At 31.6% G+C, this 16,197-nt stretch overlaps 2 protein-coding genes across 2 annotated transcripts; both read right to left on the bottom strand.

The window, feature by feature from the left end:
* Nucleotides 1–223: 223 nt before the first annotated feature.
* On the bottom strand, nucleotides 224–5,040 carry TRIADDRAFT_53334 (uncharacterized protein; the record flags this gene model as incomplete). The annotated part of the gene is made up of 13 exons (XM_002109338.1): nucleotides 224–289; nucleotides 985–1,294; nucleotides 1,986–2,115; nucleotides 2,262–2,372; nucleotides 2,489–2,611; nucleotides 2,681–2,815; nucleotides 2,914–3,082; nucleotides 3,322–3,368; nucleotides 3,554–3,676; nucleotides 3,729–3,881; nucleotides 4,030–4,117; nucleotides 4,275–4,383; nucleotides 5,024–5,040. The coding sequence occupies 13 exons, from the start codon at nucleotides 5,038–5,040 to the stop codon at nucleotides 224–226; spliced, it is 1,581 nt and encodes a 526-aa protein (XP_002109374.1).
* A 1,174-nt stretch (nucleotides 5,041–6,214) lies between these two features.
* TRIADDRAFT_53333 (uncharacterized protein) lies at nucleotides 6,215–15,520 on the bottom strand (the record flags this gene model as incomplete). Its single annotated transcript, XM_002109337.1, has 10 exons — nucleotides 6,215–6,396; nucleotides 7,298–7,502; nucleotides 7,752–8,020; nucleotides 8,598–8,786; nucleotides 8,982–9,245; nucleotides 10,332–10,589; nucleotides 10,702–10,977; nucleotides 11,707–11,946; nucleotides 12,818–13,579; nucleotides 15,331–15,520. The coding sequence occupies 10 exons, from the start codon at nucleotides 15,518–15,520 to the stop codon at nucleotides 6,215–6,217; spliced, it is 2,835 nt and encodes a 944-aa protein (XP_002109373.1).
* Nucleotides 15,521–16,197: the final 677 nt, after the last annotated feature.

The raw sequence follows: 16,197 nt of genomic DNA, 5'->3' as shown, positions 1-16,197 counted from the left end.
ATGGAGTTTACATGTAAATTATATATATACTGTAATTTGTATGGAATTGAGCATATCCTATATCGATATGGTGCGGTATTATAAGATGCGACATTATGGATTTAATGTATTATAACTGTACTCTTATTATGCAAGGTGTACAATTCGCATAGGTGAAAATAAAAGAAAACTATAAATTGAAACCATTGTCAAGTCCACATTTATTCTAATTTATGAAGATATCTTAGTCCCTGTCTTCGTAGTCACCTTCCTTACCCTGTCCTCTCTTATTAATGTTGTTCAATACCTGCTGATCAGTGCAGTATGTTAGTAGTTGAAATTACATGTAGTATCTTTCATGCATAAATATACTCACATCAACAATGTATAGCGGATATTATTTCAGTAATTACTTCAATTTATTAGAAAGCTCCAGCTTATTAATAAATTTAATGCCATCGAAACTGTGAATATTCCCAAGATGTGAAGAAAACAATAGATCGGTGCAAATAATACCTTAAGGCTTGGATAAATAATAATAATATAATACTGCCATTTGATATTGTCATGCCTTAAAATATTTATCGATAAGCTAAAGCCATAACAATCTTTTAGCATTTCGTTAAATCATAATATAAATGTACCATCTAATAATAAGTAGAAAATTAGTCCTATTTAAGTTGTTTGAATATTACGACTTATTCATGAGCATACATCAATCAATTTTAGATAGTAGAGGTGTGAAGGGATATATTTTAAAAGATGAAATATTAGCATTCAGGGCACAACCAATAAGCAGCCTGAATTTTGCGGTCATGACATACATTCAAAAGAAAATTCTATTAATAAAACAGCAAATGCTTTTTAAAAATTAATCGCCAATTTTACAAATAATTTGCAATATCGTCAAGTCTACTTGGCAATTGAACAAATTTAGAAATCAAATTGGGAAACAAAGATGGTTAAATTGTGGTAAAAGTGCATCTCAGTAAAGCCTCGACTAACTTTCGTTAATATTTGTAATGGATATTCAGCGTTAGATGTTATTAATTGTCGTTCGGTAAAGACAACCATGTTATAATTGGAACCGCCTCGTAAGGAGAAGGAATGGCCATTGTTGCCTCCTATAATGCGATATCTAATGCTAAGTTGATTGGTACAGTTGATACAAGATCCAAAGAAGTGATTGAATGTTTTCATGTTTATTATGAAAACAGAAACGTTTGCTGGGGTATTTAAAGGTAATCCAATCCAATCAAATGATTGTAAAATAGAAACACCTGCTGTATGAGAAAACCTGATACATGTTCGAAGACTGCAAAAAAAGAAGAAAAATTTATTAATTTTTGGATAGCTACGCTAATAAAGTTGAAGTGTAGTAACTGTAGGTTCCACGGTTGGTAGACGGAGTATTCAATATGCATGACTATGGTGATTATTAGATACAGTATTTGGGATAATATTAGAAACACTGACTCTGTTAGTATCCATAAAATTGTAATAATGTAGTTGTAATTCTCGTAATACTGTAATAATGCAACTGTAGTTCTCATATTACTGTAATAATATGCTGTGTAAAGTAGAATCAGAACTTACTACCACTAATCACACCCTGAAAGAGCAGCTCATAGTTAGAATAGGTACTAGATTCGTAAGTGTGATATCGTAAAGCATAGTGGCGCGTAAAGTGCCAAGTTGAAAAACTATAAATACTTAATTACAGTACTATAATAAAGAGTCAGTTGAAAACTCTACTGGCGGAGCGTTTTTTTTTTTACAAAACCTTATAACAGCAGTTAGCAGCAAAGAAGACTAAAAATGAGAAATATGCTTATCTTTTGCAAAGAAACTTCAGCACAATAATACCAATAGGTAAAAGTAAAGTATAAAGTCAATATCTCTATTGATAGCATAGTGTAACTGAAGTTATTATTCCTAACGTCAAGAAAATCTTTTCGGTCACAATTCACAAATATATCATTAATTTCAATTAAATAGCAACTTACTGAGCCGAATACAAGGACGGGAGCTTGCATAAAGACTTTCTATCTGGTACACAACGATAACTGCCGAAAGTGTTGATACATATATGGCTGTTGTTACACGGATGATTTTGAGAGGTACATTCATCAATATCTATAAATTGAGTAAATGGAAACATAAATCTATAATTTCATGTACACTGGACAAATAGAAGGTTTCTTAATAGCCGCCCTACTATTTCTTCAAGTTATCAATAGAAAGCCTTATAAGGTATATGAAATAAACAAAAGCAAGAATACCTTTGCATAAATGATGATCAACAGTAAAGCCTGGCGGACACAAGCACCTGTACGATCCAAACGTTTCTTTACATCGATACTGGCAGGGTTCTAACCTGCATTCGTCATCATCTAAAATTGGATAGATGCGTTAACTATAACATTGATCAAGGCATAACTGGTCCACTTAATCCTTTTTATAATAACCTGAAAAATCATTTATAATTATTAAATAGCATAGGGTTTACCGAGGCAAGAGTCTGTATTGCGGTAGGGCTTAAAACCTTTTTTACAAGCACAAACGGAAATATTGTTCCTTTTCACGCATAAACTGTTGTAACCACACTGTTTATCATAGCATCTTTCAGCATCTGAAATCAAGCAGAAATTTCAATGATAATTTCTATGCCGTAGCGGCAGTCGTATTTTTTATCCATTACCTTCTTTTATGCATGAGCTCCCACGATTACCGGTAACTTGTAAATAACCTCTATCGCATATGCATTTATATCCTCCATCATAGTTATAACACCGACCGGAACAACGGCTAATGCCTAGAGAGCACTCGTCGATATCTGAAAAATGAAAATTAAAATTCTTCTGTACTGTGTATTTATCTTCATAATAACATTTTTTTAACTTAAAGAGCAAAATTAAATGTTTATTTGGTTACCTTCACAATCTCCTCGATTGTTACTTCTGTAGCCTCGCTTATTGCATAGGCAGAAGTAGGATCCCAAGGTATTACGACAATTAGCAGGACACGGAGATGGATTTTGCTCACATTCGTTAATATCTGGTAATGCACGAGGTAAAATTTCTATTATCAACTTTAATCTATTCTTGTTCGTAGTTTAAGTATTTAAAAAGTAGTAGAAATCATAATTATATAAGCTGTGGATAACTAAAATATTTTGATCTGTTTCAAGCCCCAAGAATAATGTCATCTATGAGCAATTTCTTTACTGTATACGCATATATTTATCGATGGTAATAGCTTACAAACTTTTCTCTTGCACCGTTGATGTACAAGAAGAATTAGATGTCTAAATAGATTTTATAATATAAAATAAGTAAATACCTCTGAAATAACTGCAGCAACTAAAGTGAAATTTCTACTAATGATCGCTACCAATATATTTTTAAGGAATCAAATTGAATTACTATAAGTTATACGTTACGTTTATTATCGAATTTGCTTTATATTATCATAACTAATATTTTTATAGATTTATTAAATTAGTATATTATTCTGCTGACTATGTAAAGACAATCAAGAGTTCTCTAATTAAAATTAGTTTAAAAAATTATACCTTCGCATTCTCCTAATAAATTTGTTGTAAATCCGGGTTTAATACATCCACAGTAATATGAACCCAATGTATTGTAACATTTTCCAGAACATGGAGACGGCTTTTGCTCACATTCGTTTACATCTGTTAAAAGAATTATTTCTTGCATTAATTCCACCGTATCGTTGAAGCTTACTACTAATAAAAAGATATAGATGCCAACCCCAACAATCATCTGGATCTTGAGGTATTGGTTGATATCCGGGTTTGCATGCACATCGATAACTTCCTGGCAAGTTGATACATAAATACTTGCATCGTGGCGGATTTAAAGAGCATTCGTCTAGATCTGTATGTAAGTTGAAAGAATAAATGTATTTTTATAGTATTTAATATTTAATGTAATTAATGTAAAAGTTTATTGAACAATATATATTTAAATTTTATTTTCAAACAAGTTAATTTCACCGATGCAATGACGACCATTCTCAATATACCCTGGCCGACATAAACATTCATAACTGCCTCTTGTGTTAATACAATCTTGATTTTCACCACATGGGCTGGACAAGCACTCATTAATATCTTTAATCAAGAAAAGAAATACCGGTAATATAATTTCGATTTTAAAATAGTCGTACTGAAATGTTGATCACATTTTTATTAACTATCGAGGATATTTTGTATCTGCTTATACTCATAACAACAACCATTGGTAGATATCGACAAGTCAATTCAATACCTTGGCATCTCCTTTCTTCGGCGTTAAATCGATAACCCTGTTGACATTTTGCGATACAGTTATAACTACCAGGCGTATTAACACATCGATAATCAATTGAGCATATTGACTGATTCATAAGACATTCATCAAGGTCTAAAAATGGAGAAAGAGTCCTAAATAGATCTTCTATAATATATATATATATATATCATAAGAAGAGAAGCAGCACAGTTTCCGTATACGGTACGTGTGTTTATCCATAATTATAATTATCGTTGTAGTTTTAGTGAGAAATACGATCAATAGCTCATCAAATAGGATTATGGAATATTCTCGAGTTAGAATGATATATCCAGGTGTAATTTCTCGTAGTCCTTGTCCTACTCGAAAGTTTTTATCAGGTTTACTAGATAATTCATGAATGCTGTACAGTCGTGTTTCGAATAAATATGAGTTAGAACTCGAGATATAATACCTTACTACCCTACTGCCCTACTGTAGGGACTACTTGAAAAAATTATACATACTTGTACTACTGTAAAATAAAATTCATCTAATTGGTATCTATATAATTCGAATATGCATGTTACGGGTAGGCTATGGAATTCGGACAATGTATGGGTATTTCTGGTGAGAATGATATATACAGAGAGGGAAATTGGGTATGGTAGCTGTATGATGTTGCCTTCTCTCTGCGCGTGCTTTCATTTATTTATTGGAATGTACCAGTACATACAGTGTAAAAACCCTTGCAGAAACGCCAATACCTTGCATTCCCATGCATGCTGGTTCATGGTTATATATAGTTATTTATATAAATCAATACTATCAGATCGAAATAACCTGATGCAATGCTATTGCGAAAATCTGTAAGGCCAACTAATTAATTAGAGTATTGCATAAAGGATCGCATTTATTCTTTCCACAGGCCGTGATATAGAGGTCTCAATCTGTAGTATGTGTATATTTAGTTTAATAGCTAAATGATACCGAAAACAAATCAGCAAGTTTCAGATGAAAAGTGCTAGATAGAAGAGTGTGCTTAAGTTCGGCTTTGAAGTTACTAAATATATCATACAGTAACAGACTTATTAAAGAAAAAAATTAAACCGCGTCACAATCAGAAATGGCCTATCATTTCACAAGCTCAATGTTAGGTAGTTCCAACCAGTTTGGAACTGAATTCGCTGAGGACAACTTACAAAAGACAACGTAATTTATCGAACAGAAAGCTTGTCAACGATTTAAGCTATATAAGTTATGGTCACCCCGATAGTTGATTACTGTAAAGCCCTGCACCTGAAATTTACCTTAACTGATTAAGAATAGGAAATATAAAACATAAACCTAATTTCTTAAATGTTTACTAAGCCACAAGAGTTAAAGTTTGAAGTACGGTAAATTAGCTGTTGGTAATTAGTACAACAAGTATGGATTGGAAATCCTCACTTTTACACCCCTGTACACCTACCTCGACAAGATATTCTATCTGAATTCATAGCGAAGCCTGAGGGACAACTACAGTAATAGCTTCCTACGGTATTGTGGCAGATATGCGAACATTTTCCTCCACGATAGATGCTACATTCATCAATATCTAAATCACAAAATGCCATAATTCAATTTTTTAAGCATAGATATTAGCTATGATCGCATGAATCATAAGTAGGCTGAATAATTAGATGCGATAACTAATTCCTATTTTAAATGAATATTTCAATGTTTACTACCTGAATACAAGTATAGGTAAGGTATAATAAACTGTTAACTTATTGGTTAGCTACGGTCAGCAGCAAGTTACCTTGACAGAATGGATATCTTTCGACAAATCCTTTAGGACATTGTTGATTGATGTCTATGTATTAGGACATAAAATTGAATTTATTATCAACTCGTTGCCCGAGTGTTAAATTCATAAATCGAAATATAATATTAATTATAACACGATTTTTTTAAGGTTATTGATTACATTTAGCTATAAATCCAGAAATTTCTATAATTAAGCTGTCGTTAACATCCTTCCAATTTAATATATCGTACTGTCCAACTTCGAAAAGGAACGTAGCAGGTTCTTGATGAAAATCATAATCAATACTCCCAAAGCCAGTAAAGGAAGCTTCATCTCGGAACCCGGATGATGCTAGTTTTGAAAAGCAAAAGCTGGGTTAACCTTTAGTAAAGCTGCAAAGGAAGATGTCACTATTCTATAAGTTATTAAATATTGCTATTTCGTGTTTTATGATGCCAACTCTCGTTCATCAAACGTCGTTGAATACTATTTACAAGATGGCTATGGACCACCGGGCCTCCCATCTATCACTTTTAACACCGTCATCTTTTGTGAACGACATATCCTGTATAAGAATCAATCCTTCATGCTTAGTGGAACTTAGTTACTACTTACATGACGGGTATCATATCCAGTATTTCTAATGTTATCGTTATTCGTAAAACGATTTCATATTAGGTATAACTCTCTTTACTCAAAAGTCATGGGCTATTATTTACGATATAAACTAGAACTATCCCACGAGAGAGACGTATGCTTAATTTGTAAAATAATTTTCATGCTATACCAATTATGTTATCGACGCTTATAAGGTTATTATTATTGATGCTAGATATCGGGTAGCACTACTCTACTCGGCGGATCTAATACTTTGTTTACTTCATTTCATAGAATTATCTTCATGATTTTTTAAATTTCATCCACTATTATTACCAGATCACTTTCCTATCTAACATGCTTCATGCTGACTTCTTTGTTAAAAAATAACTTTGCATGGAACATTCTTGAGCAAAAGTCGTGAATCATAATTACTAGGTTAACTTAAAGTTTACAGCCACCGGTCTAATTTCGATTCGATTAATTAACTTATATGAGTAGGTTAGTTGGTAACGGTCTTGTAACAATATTTTTACGCAATATTCATATCTTACTGCTTACTGCAATAATCAATATTAATATAGTGCAATCTGATGCCGTATTATGATCCCTTATATCTATGGCTATAGCTATCCTGATAAGCCTATATACTTACGATCAGAGCAATTGTCTGCTAAATACCAAGATAATGTTTTAAGATTTGAGCGGATGAAACATTCGCGAACTCTTCGAGCTCGTACTAGATCATAACTTTGATCATTATTAATAAAACCATCAAGACTGGCTTCGAATACCATAGGTGAGCCAGCAATATTGATCACAGTCGAAGTAAAAAAACCATCTTTATAATAAATAGACATCTTGATGAATTGGAATAAATAACAGAGATTTAGCTTATTGATCTATTTCTAAGCAGTATTGGTATCATTATGAAACGGAAACTGAGGAATATAAAGCTAAGCCTAGAATTATTTAGCCTTTGAATAAGCACTTTCTCTAAATATGATGAATATACTTTTCAGATAATTTCTAACACTAACATATATGGATATAATTTTATATTCATCAAAACGCTATTAAATATTTCTTATCCAATCATATTTATTTACCTTTCGACGAAATTTTCTGCCTTTGAATTCTTGTCTGCTAACTGCACTATTTAAACTTTTACCATAAACCCAATTAACGCTAGACAGCGAAGGTAGAATAACCAAAAAATGCTTGAGGAATTGTAAAGGTACTTTGCTTGTTACAATAGTAAATAACGTAAAATCTTCCTTTTCTACAGCAACAATATTAACTGAGATATTGGTACGCTTTTTGTCAACAATGGCTTCGATGTTTCCTGTTATAACCGATGATGGAACGAGCTGTTGATCTAGATAGAAAAACAGTAAAATAATTTTAAAAGGTTGGATAACATTTGAAAGAAAGCTTCCAGTCATAAAATTGTAGGTAGAATTCACTAAATAGGAATCGATTTCACTTGAAATTGAACTATGAACAGTCGTAGACATCATCAATACAGTTAAAATAAATTTAATAGAAGAAGAAAATTCAAAATAAAATTACGAAATCTTAACATAAATATCGAAGAGTGGATTTAAATGAATATGGCTAGGAAATAAGATATCTTTATGTAAGCTTCATGATCATTATATTAGCTAAACCTGTTCTGCCTTTCAATTATCAGTGATGATTGTGTGGTTAAAATCGATTATGCAAAGTAAATGAAATATTTACATGTTATGCAGCATAACAATTTCTAGCTCAAAAGAGCTGTTCACTTCCATTTGTATTAGAATTAGTAAGAAAAATTAAGAAAAAATAGACGCAAATCTAAAATGTCATACGATAATTTCGATCGTAAAAGCATTCTTTATAAGTCAGGAAAACATGGTGTAAATATTAATTTAATAATTATATGTGTACTAGATATAAGAAAAGATTCTTACTGCTAGGATCACATCCACGATAAGTACAAACTTCGGTGGAGATATCGTCGCCTTTGCAAGGTTTTTTAGTTGACAGTTCATTCGAGAGTAAACCGTTAGATAAGAGACAATGTCGGCGACGTTTTTTAAAGCTTTGCCCACAAGTTTTACTACAACTCGACCAAGGTGACCATAAAGTCCATTCGCCATCTGTAATAGTATTCGGAATTTAATTGTTAGTATAGATAATATACGGAAATTGTTAAGATGACTACTAATAGAAAGTAACATTATTTATTAGCAATAGTAAATTTATCTTAGTTATTCAGGTTTTGATCTATTAAAATCTTTTTTCATCTGACAATTTTGGCAGCATTTCTATAATGGATTTACTTTCACACTGACCTAAAATAACCAAAGGAACGTCTAGCCTTAATATATTTCCTGAAGGATATTCCGCTTCACAAGTATAATGGGTTAAATTAGCCAACTGAGCTGCTGAAATGAGCAGCATAACATCAGCTGTCTTGGTTACTTTAAGAAATTGGCCATCGACATAAATACGCCAAACTCGAACTGGTAGTGTTGAATTACAAAATAGAAATGTATCTTCACCAAAATAGGCAGTGATCACATCAGGATAGGCGTTAATTCGCGGCGTAAGAGTACCTATTCGTTGGGAAAAAATTTTAAATTGGAAGTTGATTAAGACTGGCTGTTATACAATCCGTTAGATTCACTATGCAATATATATGGATAGTTATAGATTAGCTACGATATATGTCGCGCATAAATACGTTAATAGAATTAAACACTATACTATGTACTTATATGATAATTGTATGGTAGTACTTGTAATACTGTAGGTGATTACATTGTAAAAGGCGAACTGATAATTTACTAATTGTAGTGCGAAGTATAAATTGTGGTCGTATCGAGGTGTAACCTGATGTAGCCATAAATAACAATCATTAACAATAAATAAGAGTTGCAAATCTTACTCATGGAGTGAACTCATTACTAAAACATAACGCTGGCAGTAACTGCAGTAGAGCAATCGTAAATTTAATGAATATAACATCGATTAAACTCAAGATTAATAAAAAAATTGGAATCGAAATTAGATCTTAGCTCCAACAATCGTAATAGAATAGGTGTAAATTTCGATTAAATCGTGTCTAATGGACGAAATCAAGAAATGAAATGATATATTGACTAGGTTGGTAGATAATCGTAATAGAATAAGCGTAAGTTTCGATTGAATCCCATCCTACGGACGAAATCGATGAATGAAATATTGGCTAGATTGGCCGATAGTCGTAATACCCGTAAAACAAGCATTAGTTTCTATTAAATCGATTTGAAAAGACGAAATTAAGAGATGAAATAAAATATTGACTAGGTTGGCTGATAATTAATAATCACTATTGATAAGTATAAACTTAAGAAATAAAAATCTATTACACTACAGAATCAAAAATAAAAATTAAAAAGTCAGCTGAAATGAGGGATAATCGCGATCCGTTAAGGTAAATAAGGAACACGGGTTGGAATTGAATGTCAACAAAGGACTGGCAAGAAACATGTCTGGCTAAATTGACGTAATAGTAACAATTTTCAATTTATATTCGACGATATACAATAATAGACTAGGAAATCCTTATTTGATCATTTATTTCCATCCTGGCTGTACGAGTTAATACTTATTCAAACGCGGAATAAAGTTAAATTTAAATCTCGATGATAGATCCTTACCTGTTGACAAAATACGCGTGGTATCTTCCTCAAAGCTTTGCTGTTTTATGGTTCGACAAGTATAAATATCATTAGAACTCTCGGTGATTTGAATTCCAATAGTTAAGTTACGGCCTATAATGCCTTGATGGCTTATACTCGACTTGGTCCAAATAATTTTATTATTATGGAGTAAAATGGCAAAGCCTTGCTTTGATGAGCAACGAATTTCGACATACTCTCCTTTTTCGACTGTTCTTCGATTTCTAGTGAATTTATCTGTAAATAATATGAAGGAAAATCTAGTCTTAATTAATGTTCAACTCTGATATGTATACTTAGTGATAATGCAGCCCTAGCATAAGAATACTTATTTATATCATAACATTACCCGCCGCAATCAGGTAGTATGGATGATATTCAATGGTATCGTTTCGATTGGAGATGGTGCAAGTATAAATTCCTTCATTCAAGCTATTAACTTGCTTAAAATATAAAAGATCTTTATTTCTACTCGATTCTGGAGTAACTAAGCCATCTTTGACGTTACTTAACCATTGTTTCTGAAATTGTATTTTGGGGAAACGCAATCTAGCAAACAAGCTGGGATTGCAAGGAATATATGCTGATCGGTTTTGTTGCGTGACTATAAGACGATTTTGAATTGCTGTAAGAGAGATAAGCGACACTTTATATTTTAATTTGATGTTATTCAGCATCAGATAGAGCGCGATATGTTTCTAGATCATCATGTAGTTATCTAAAGGGAGTTATATATGTCATTTGAATTTGCCTTATATATGCATAGCATCGTAAGATATGAAGCGCTACTGCTGTACATTACGTCGTAATATTGCTTAAATTAAGAATTGCAATGTTGTACGGATTCTCTATCTACTGGACTGCACTATGTATTAAATTGGGTTATCAACTAATATATTTTAATCTTAACGCGTCGATAATGAAATAGAAATAAAGTAAATATTTAGAAAATATCAGGAGCTATTGTATATGAAATTGTCTAACAACATTAGTTTATTAGCTTTTAATCTTCTAGCTGTCTAGAAGAGTAAGTTTTTCTGAAGTATTGCTAGATTTTTGTTTTTATCGACTAGTATTTTGAAATACTGACGCTAAATGTAGCTAACAATAAGGTATGAGAATAATACGAAAGTAAAGTAGATCTGAAATAATAAATATTTCTATTTAAGGGTGCCTAGTAATTTTAGTTTACCAGCTTTGAACTTGTTAGCTAGCTTGGAGATTTATAGAATTGTTAAAATATTGTAACAGGTAGTTTGCTTCTATATTTGTGGCGTTGAGCTAACATACTTGAAGTAAATGCCAGATTACCTCAAGAGAAAATTATTAATGTGTATTCCTGTACAATACTTACGCTTATTCGTCGGCATATAGATTGAGCCCAGGGCGTTAGTGGCTCGTAGCTTAATAGTAAAATATTGATTTGGTATTAAAACTGGCCCAGCTTTGTAGTTCACTTCTTGATTCTGATCTTCTTTGGTTACTTTACTAGATGGAATATGAACTAGCACCCGTTTATTAACGGAATCAACGAGATCTAACGTTTTAAATTGAAGTTGAAGTGGAGCTGTGAATTGGATGTAGTTTGGTAGACCTAGGTGTAGAAATAGGTAAATTTCTTATAATTGAAATAGAATTTATCTATATGTTATCTTAATTTGATGATTATTTAAAGAGATTACAAATCTATTACTGGTATCAACTATTGCAATTGTAATTTAGTAAATAATTATCGAAAGATTGCGTATAGATTTTGCAACTTTTAACGTAAATATAGTAATTAGCGCTTATAATATCAATATGTGATACAATGCAATAAATAAAAAATAAATATATGCATATAGCTAACGTACTCATTGTGAAACTTAGAAGTAAGAATTCACATATGAGTGTCTGAATTATTTCGATTTTAATCTGCTATTAAACGCAAGCTTATAATAACAATTAAGGACGTCATATCAGATGGACAGGAACGAATACTGTAACTCGCAAATAAATTATTATGCAATTGTTAATGCACAAGTATAAACATGCAATAGATCATACAGGAACAAATAAAAACATTAAACGAAATAAAACTGACACCTATTGACATCTTGGGTTATATAAATTAAACATATATCCGTTTGCGTGGTAGTTTTAAAATTCTGTACTTAATCCAGAAACAATTGTAACGTTATATACCTTACAAAATATGAAATGAGAAGTGTATCATAATTACTGATCTGTCCTGAAAGATATTCTACTGTAGAATTATCCTTAGTACGCATAGATGCAAGTCTAAGTGACAGTTGCAGCTAAAGGTGTAGCAATTTCTATTTTTAATTATCTATAATATAAATACATACTACTGAATTATTGATCATATTACAAAATACTAATTTTTTATATGATAACATTTAAAGGAGCTTTCTGAAATCCCATAATCCTGATATTCTATTCTTAACAAACTAACTCTAACTTACCATCAATTGGATTGTGCAGTAACAATGGTGATTTTCTAGTTGATTTGATATAAGGATAGAATTTTAAGTTGCGGATAGCAGGTTGATCAACCGCTGCGTAAACATTGGGCTTTATGCCATCAATATTTAGTACTAAAAAGCTGATTACCGGAGTCGACGGATTGTCAAAAGTATACATAAATTGTCGCGATGTTATTTCAATACTTCTAGTTGGTGAGGGACTAGCGAATATGCGATTATTTGAGATCATAACAACATTTTTAATAACTTTATTATATAAATTCAGGGTAATGGTAGATGCATCATTAAATTTATGTTCAAACCACTTGTAAGGAGTCTGATGATGAACGACGATAATTTGGCTAACTTTAGTGGCAATGTTTGGCTGAATACGATAGTGGTAGCCACCTGTTGATGTTGATAATCGACGAATCGATGTTGGAATAGTTATATCTGGTGAAGTTATGAGATTAAATGATGATTTAAAATGGAGCATTATGTCATCCATTAACTCTTCTTGTTGTGGGGATTGCCATTGGTTATTTAATGAATTATTACTGATGCAAAATGATAATCTTCTATCAATTAGTATGAATAGACTGGAATCTATAGTATTATTCGTCCAAACTTGAGTTAATGTAGCCAAGACTGTAGTTACATTCAAGCACGGAAATGACTTGGTTTGACTTGGTGTCGGAGCAAATAGTTGGTTTGCCACTCCATCGAAGGTAGATTGATCAATATACTTTATAGATGATAGACCTATCCATACAAAAGAAGCAGTAAGATCTATTATTTCTAATAGTCAAAGTCCTAAATGCTAATATTTACATTAAATATCTTCAGATTGAAATCCTATCAACTGATTGACACAATTATTGATTTACAAGTTGAATTTATAAATATGCTGTACTGTATAGAGTTACCAAGAAATTACTGATTAAGAAAAAAATCTGGAGGAACGATGGTTTGTCAAAATCTATGCTAGGTATTCTCATTTTAATCTTATCCATTAATAAGCACAAGATGTATTGACAAGTTGTGTAGTAGTTGAACACATGAATTCTCATCTAAATTTTATCAATTGATGAAATAGTATCTAAACCATAAACTGAATCGGCAAATACATTTTGCGAAATTTGTACGGAGACTTATAGTTAAAAATGAAATGCCTACAGTATGTATTCTTAAATGCCTTACTAACTTGTCCTTCATATCTAAATTTTATACGCTAATAAACAGAATAATAACCAAGGCATAAGCTAGACTGACAAATAAATTTGTAGATTCGCAAGGAAACTAACAATTATAAGTAAAGCTGTCTAGCGGATTGATTAGTTTATCAACATCTTCGTCTATGTTTTGCCATTAAATCCTGCCAATCAATAGTTATAAGATAATTGAGATACAAATTGAATTGATAAATTTATTATAGAGATTGGAGGGAGCTATTTGTAGAGGAAATAGTCTATCATACTAGCTCAGTAATATCTAGATGAACTCCTTCAATCTGATTCCTACTTATCGTTAAATATAATTCCTTTTCAAATCATCAAGTAACAAATACATCTTTTGAATCTAAAAGAAAAACTACTAATTTTAAGGAGGTATGGGACTCCTCCATCTGAAGCATTCTGATTCGATCATGAAGAGTAAGTTTAGTATAGTTGAAATTTTAGTTTAATTTATGATTAATCTATAAGTAACGAAGCAAGTATAAAGAAGTGTAGAGTCTAAGATGGTCAATTATTTACGTTGCAGTATAAGAAACTAGTACAACTGATAGACAACAAAAAATAATATCAAAGTTGCATCGTTGACGAAAGTTTCTGAAACCACAATCGTGACTTTTAATTTAGTCTCTGATGATAACTCAATTTCTACAAATATGAAAAATTCTGTATTCAATAGGCAATTAAATTAACGAAGACTCTCTGAATATGGTAACATTCCTAATCTGATTTCGAAATTATTCTTTCTCAGCATGAAGATCTTGATTTATCGAGATTAAACTTACTGGTAATACTACATATTCTTTCGGGAAAATACTAATGACAAAAAATGATAAGAATTTCATTAGATTAAATTCGAATTAGATAGAGTAATTGTTTCTAACATCTAGACATAAAGTTTGAGAGATAGTAAAGAACTCAGAAATAATATGGTGAAAAAGACGCTATTAAAATTTATTATCGTCGCGATTTATTCACGATATCAATTTAACCTTGGCTAAATGCTATTTTGCGATTGAAATATCGTCATATTAACATATATAGTACGGATTCAACTATCAAATAAATGGAGTAAAGAGACAGATGTGAAAGGGAATACTCTAGAGGTAAAAATACTTGATTTAAAATCAATCGCTAAGTTAATTGAGTAGAAATGATCGAAAATATTATAATTTGATTGTATTGAAAGTCAAATTAGATAGAGAATTTTCGTAGCAATATCATTTCATAAAATAGAATATATTTTGATCTAGCTTGTACTATTACTATTAATATAATTACCAGTAGTGGTTGTCCAAGCAACTCGAAATGGTCGACTAGAATCTGGAGAAGATGTAGGTAAGGAATGAAGATCGTGAGAGCTACCATCCGATGTCAATAATACCACTAAATAATTCCTTTGGGTAGTAGTTGAAGTTGCATGGATCACCATGAGTAATATTGCAAATAATAATAATAGTAGTCTAACCATGCTGGCTAACAAAATCATTTTGTAGCATAAATGTAATTGATGGCCGGTTAGTTTAAATTAGAGCATGTAATTTTGTTTTCTTGATTTCAGATGATGACCGTTGAAGTTAACTTCTGCAAAAAATAACATGCAACTATTTTGTATTGACAGCATATCTTGTACACGTCTATTCTGTGATAGAGCAACAGTGGGCAGTAGGCAGGAGCATCTTGATTGCCCCACGTTGCTACTATTTCTATCTTTGAATTCCATAATTTGAAAAGAATGAATATTTAATGAAAGACTATACTTGCAACTTGGTGTTTAGGAGGGATTAAAATTCAACCTCACACAGTTGTTATTGTTATTAATAAGTTATTCAAATGGATCACAATCATGTAAATGAGTCAGTATTGAAGAATTTTGATGCCATTAATATATGGATAATACCATGAAAGATTGACAAGAACGATCGTTGTATCCAATAGTTGGGTTGTTTTATATACCTTTACTAATACGTAGTATCGCTGTTGGCTACTTGTCGATGTAGAAATAAAATTATAATTGAATAAGACCAATAGTCGCCACAGGGAGTGATGAGTAGATGTTTTGTTTATTTTTATTTCTTCATGTTATATAGTCTGCCTAATTCAAGTTGATCGATGAGAAATATTTAGAGTTAAGGTAAAACTTTAAGC

Source organism: Trichoplax adhaerens, genomic scaffold (assembly GCF_000150275.1).
Source record: "Trichoplax adhaerens TRIADscaffold_2 genomic scaffold, whole genome shotgun sequence".
NCBI lineage: Eukaryota > Metazoa > Placozoa > Uniplacotomia > Trichoplacea > Trichoplacidae > Trichoplax > Trichoplax adhaerens.
Note: the sequence above shows the minus strand (reverse complement) of the source record. Positions and strands in the feature narration are given on the sequence as shown.